At 39.5% G+C, this 6000-nt stretch overlaps 1 protein-coding gene across 4 annotated transcripts in view; it reads left to right on the top strand.

Moving 5' to 3' along the window:
- The first annotated feature begins 440 nt into the window (after positions 1-440).
- The window catches only part of NUP205 (nucleoporin 205), a 114618-nt gene continuing 109058 nt past the window's right edge, over positions 441-6000 (top strand). For all 4 annotated transcript variants that reach the window (XM_037836097.1, XM_037836094.1, XM_037836098.1 and 1 more), the window contains exon 1: positions 441-551. In XM_037836097.1, coding sequence (XP_037692025.1) covers positions 524-551 — 28 coding nt within the window. In that variant the 5' untranslated portion in view covers positions 441-523. The remainder of the gene's footprint in view (positions 552-6000) is intronic.

Raw genomic sequence — 6000 nt, 5'->3', positions numbered from 1 at the left:
CTTTGTATATTGCAATGTCCTGAAAAACTTAAGTTTATAACAGATCAAATGACTTGTACGGGAATAGAAACATACCCAACTCCATGCCCCAAGGTAAGAGAGTTATGCAAGGAAGATTTAAGTTGAAATTTAGGTAATTATTTGATTTCACGGATTTTATATCACAAATATACCTACCTTTAACAACTAGCCTTCAAAAATCTTTTTTCCAGTGCACACAACCCACTTCTCTCATCATTAGGAAGAAATTCTAGGTTCCAGGATGCATTGCACGATATGTCAAATTGAGGGCTTTACGTTTCCGACGTGGTTACCCTCGTCCTATGTGAACTGGAAGAATTCCGGGGAAAATTGATTCTTGTGACTCAAAGAAGATTTTTTAGTTTTTCATACCCCTGCGTAGGCCTAGCACGCCGTTTAAAAAGGGCAGCGTGGTGTCTTTCTTTTCAGGCGCCTCGTCGGGCAGCCTCACTCTTTCTGGGTCCTCCAAGCGACTGTAGGGCTCCGTTAGTGCGCCTCCAAAATGGCGACGCTGTTGGCGGTAAATTCTGGTAAGTACGGCCGGGGTAGAAGGGAAACAACGGAGCAGGGCGGTGATCGTCTTTTTTATGGAGACACATGAGCTAGGAGGTTCCTTTGTGTCCAGGTATCCCACTTGTGCTCGGTGCATACTTTCCCCTAACTCGGGGCCTAGGGGCCCGCCCCTCCCCTGTTGGAATGGCGCGCGTAGCACTGCTGCTTAGCCCTTGGGTTGGGGGTTGAGGGTCCAGGCAATGAGACCTGGTACCTAGGAATCGGGTGTTACGGTCTCTCGCGGACCAGGACCGCTTGGGTCCTCCCACCCGGGAATTGAATTGTCTGCGGCCGGATTTCGCCGGGATCTATGTCAGGTCTCCGGCAATGAGGCCAGAGGACCCAGGATAGTTTTCATAGAGCGGCGGAGGCTGAGCAAATTCGAATCCCCAATCCGTAGGGAAACACCGGAGCCCCCACGAGGAGCTCTCTCATTTTTGCAGCCTGCAGCACGGAAGGTGACCGGGCAGTGGTGGTCGCGGGCTCAGCAGAGGATTCCCAGCTCTGCGGGTGTTATCCGACCCTGGATGCTTCTGTACCTTTGGGGCAATAGATCTTCGGGGCAAAAGCAGAAGGCGGTAAAATGCAGTATTGTAAAAAGTGGTAAAAACAAAACAAAACAAAACAAAAAAAAAACCCAAAACTCTAGAAGATTTGGGATGGGGCTTCTTGGTGATTCTCGAGCCGGGGTGGTACTACCCCACAAGGGCGTTTGAAAGAGGGGGTGATTTTTGATTGTCACAGTTCCTGGGGTGCTTTACCGGCATTTGTGGGCGGCTCAAGGATACCTCAAGTCTCGCACGGGGCAGGACTGTTATGAAAACGAATTTCATGTTCAGAATGTCAGTAACACTTCGGCTGAGACTAACCTATCTTCATTGTGCACTATTTAAGAGAATATTTGCGTGGTAAATCCTTGTACAGAATCTCACCCCAAGAGGATGCCTTCGTGGGTGCCTTTTCTTTCTGTCTCTAGGCACTTTTATTTTTTTAACTGGCTTGTTCTACTTTTCACAGAACTGTTATTCCTGAAAAGTCTAAATCTAAGCTGTAAATCAAATATTTAAGAAACGCAATGATATATTATTTTGTATAAATGAAAACTTATATCTATTGAGTACCTATGTCCGAGGCACTGGAATAAATATTGTGCTTGCATTAACTCAATCCCTTTAACACTTTTATGGAGTTGCTGCTAATAAATGCCCAAACTGGAAATAGAGGCTTCCGGCCATTAAGTGACTCCTTCAAGGTTATACAGCTAATGATTCTAAGCCAGTCTTTTTTTTTTTTTTTTTTTTTTTTTAATATTCATTTTATTGAGATAAATTCACATACCACACAGTCATATAAAACAAATCATACATTCGATTGTTCACAGTACTGTTACACAGTTGTACATTCATCACCAAAATCAATCCCCAACACCCCCATTACCACACGCACAAAAATAACCAGAATAATAATTAAAGTGAAAAAGTGTGCTTCAGGTTTTAAAGCAGGGAAGGATAGTGAGGCATTTGCCTTGGGCCCCAAATTTAAGGGGCACCAAAAAACTCAGGAAATAGTATTTGAATGCAAGGTTTTAAAAAATCAAAAGTAATTCTAAGCCAGTCTTAGGTGCTTAAAGGACTACATACTACTAATCATAACCTAATTCATTTTATTATATCCAATTTTCATACATTTGAATGTTATTAGTGAACTCATCTCCTTAATGTTGCTGTCCCTCCCCCAATCAGATGTAAACTTAAAAGCAGGGCTTATATGTTATATGTGTAATTAGAAACATTTGTTGAGTAAATAGCATCCCAAGTTAGTATTACTGTACACAAATCATTGAAGCAAAAAGTAAAAAGGGAAAGGTGTTGCCAGCAGCTGCAAAGAGTATATACATTGTATAGTAAAGCCTTGACCTCTCCCTTCTCTCAAAAGATATGTCACTACTCACTGACTCCATTTCCATAACTCCTTTTCCTCAGCCCACTTGGCTTCTGCTCCATCTTCCTAAACATCTCTCCATAAGGTTAACATGCTCTTCCATTTTGCTAAATCCAGTAGACATTTTTTTCCCTCTTTTTTTTTAACTTATTAAGATTTATTCACACATCATACAATCATCCAAAATATACAATCAGTTGATCACATTACCATCATATAGTTGTTCATTCATCACCCCAATCTATTTTTTAGCTTTTTTGTACCAGAAAAAGTGTTAATAAGAATAAAAAAATAGTAAAAAAAGAACACCTAAATCATCCCCCCCCGCCCTATTTTTCCTTTAGTTTTTTGCCCCCATTTTTCTACTCATCCATCCATACACTGGATAAAGTGAGTGTGATCCACAAGGTTTTCAAAATCACACTGTCATGCCTTGTAAGCAACATTGTCATACAATCGTCTTCAAGAATCAAGGCCACTGGGTTGGAGTTTGATTGTTTCAGGTATTTACTTCTAGCTATTCCAATAGATTAAAATCTAAAAAGTGTTATCTGTGTAGTGCATAAGAATGTCCACCAGAATGATCTCTCGACTCCATTTGAAGTCTCAGCCACTGAAGCTTTATTTCGTTTCATTTTGCATCCCCCTTTTGGTCAAGAAGATGTTCTCAATCCCATGGTGCCAGGTCCAGATTCATCCCCAGGAGTCATATCCTGCGTTGCCTGGGAGATTTACACTCCCGGGAGTCAGGTCCCACATAGTGGGAAGGGCAGTGAGATCACCTGCCGAGGTGGCTTAGTTAGGGAGAGAGGACCACATCTGAGCAACAATGAGGGGTTCGGTGGGGGGAGACTCTTAGGCACAATTATAAGTAGACCTAGCTTCTTTGCAGTAACAGGCTTCTTAAAGGCAAGTCCCATGATAGTGTTCAGCACATCAACTGCCAGTCCAGAACATCAGCAACCATCCAGGTGAGGGAGCCCAACACCTTTCTAGCAGACATTTTTAATCTTTATCTTGCTTTTCCTTTTTGGGTAAAGACCAAAATCCTTAACATGGCCTGAGAGACCTTGTATACTGTGGCAGTTGCCTCCTTTGCTAAATCCTTGTTTTCTGCACTCCAGCTCTCTTCTCTCTTGGCCTTTTCATTTCTTTGAGAGTGCAGTGTTCCCTCTTGCCAAGGGAACCCACATATTCTGTCTTCCTGGAATGCATGTCCTCATTTCCCACCCCCCAGTTAACTCCCACTTTTATCCTTCAGATTTCAGACTACTCATTGCTCCTCAAGGAAACTTTGCCTTCTCTGACCTCCCTGACTAGGTCAAATTCCTCTGTTATGTGACCTCATGCCCTGGGTACCTCTACTTCACAGCACTTATCACAATTGGATTTTACTTTTATATATGATTATATGATTAATGTGTTTCTTCACTTGATTTGTAAGCTTATGGTACTTTAGTACATGATAAATGAGTGAATAAATGGTGACTTGCTAGAGGGATCCGCAGATGCTAAGGGAAATAAATATACTTCTCAGCTGAGCAAATCACTTATATTAAAAACACATCTTCATATTCTCTCAAGCATTAGAGACTCCTGATTTAATAAGTCAGGCCCTTCATCTTGGAGTTTGCCCATGTGAAACACATTCCTGCAAAGGAAAAGCTAAGCTTACTAATAATTATGCCTAAGAGTCACCCCTAGAGAACCTCTTTTGTTGCTCAATGTGGCCTCTCTCTCTAAGCCAACTCTGCAAATAAACCCACTATCCTCTCTCCCATGTGGGACATGACTCCCAGGGGTATAAATCTCCCTGGCAACATGGGACACGATTCCCAGGGATGAGTCTGGCCCTGGCATCAGGGAATTGAGAATGCTTTCATGATCAAAAGGGGGAAAAGAAATGAAACAAAATAAATTTTCAGTGGCTAAGAGATATCAAAGAGAGTTGAGAGGCCATCCTGGAGGTTATTTGTATGCAGTATATAAATATTTCTTTTTAGTTTCTAGTGTATTAGAATAGCTAGAAGGAAATACCTGAAACTGTTGAACTGTAAAACAGTAGCCTTGATTGTTGATGATTGTTAACTGTATAGCTTTTATTGTGTGATCATGTGATTGTGAAAACCTTTGACTGACACTCCCTTTATCCAGACGAGTAATAAAATAAAGACAAAAAATATATGGGGGGGGATAAGGGGTGTGGGATGTTTTAGGTGTTCTTTTTTGGAGTAATTATTATTTTTTGGAGTAATGAAAATATTTTAAAATTGATTGTGGTGGTGAATGCAGAACTATATGATGATGCCATGAGCCATTGTTTGTATTCTTTGGATGGATAATATGGTGTATGAATATATCTCAATAAAATTGCATTTAAATATACATATCTTCAGTAATCTGGAAAAATGTATAGCCTCCTTTCATTTGTAGTCAATAGCAAAGATATTTACTAAAATTGATCAATTTGAAAATAAAACTGAAGATAAAACTTTGTTATAGCTGGCATCTGTAATGTGCCGATATTATGATGGATTAAAGAGGCCAGTATATATGTGTTTTTTGGTTTAGATTTTTGACCTGTTATTGGGTGCCTCCCCATAAAAAGAAAAAAAAAATGAAACTTTTTGTTAGAACTCACTGAGCTTGTTAAACTAAGACTGTAGAGTACAAAGAAATTTATTAGTTATTAAGAGGTTTTATCATATATTAAATATTACTTTTAAGGGCAGAGAATTAATTTCTTTAATTTTTTTTGTTTATTAGAGAAGTTTTTTTTGTTTGTTTATTACAGAACAATCATGCATAAAATACAGGATTCCCATATACCACCCTATTACCAACACCTTGCATTGGTGTGGGACATTTGTTAAAATTGATAACATTTTTATAATTGTAGTGTTAACTATGGTTCATGTTTTAACTTAAGGCTCACTGTATAGTGAAGTTCTATGGATTTTTTAAAAAAAATTATTCTATTAACATATATATTGTCTAACATTTCCCCTTTTAATTATATTCAGATGTATATTTCAGTGCTGTTAATTACATTCACGTTGTTGTTGTACTGTCACCACCATCCATTACCAAAACATTCCCATTATTCCAAATAGGAACCCTGTAAATTTTAAGCCTTAACTTCTTATTCCCTATTCCTACCCCATCCCCTGATAACTTATAGGGAATTAGCTATTATCAGTTCTTTATATCAGATTTCTGATACAGGTGTAGTAAAACAAGTTTCAGATTTGCCTGGAAGTTGTTTTTGATACCTTCCCTTTATACCCTGTGCCAATCAGTTACCAATTCTGATTCCTTTCCATTGCTAACAGAGCTTTTGTTCTACTTTATTGCCCTACTTTAGGTTCTGTCACCCCATGAGTGGCTTTCCTACCTATCATCTTTGTATTCTGGCACTTCCTGTTTTAGTCCGTCTACCCCACCATTGTCCTACAATGCCAATTTTATTTGTCATTCTGTTACTTG

Source organism: Choloepus didactylus, chromosome 5, assembly GCF_015220235.1.
Source record: "Choloepus didactylus isolate mChoDid1 chromosome 5, mChoDid1.pri, whole genome shotgun sequence".
In the NCBI taxonomy this organism is placed as follows: Eukaryota; Metazoa; Chordata; class Mammalia; order Pilosa; family Megalonychidae; genus Choloepus; species Choloepus didactylus.
Note: the sequence above shows the minus strand (reverse complement) of the source record. Positions and strands in the feature narration are given on the sequence as shown.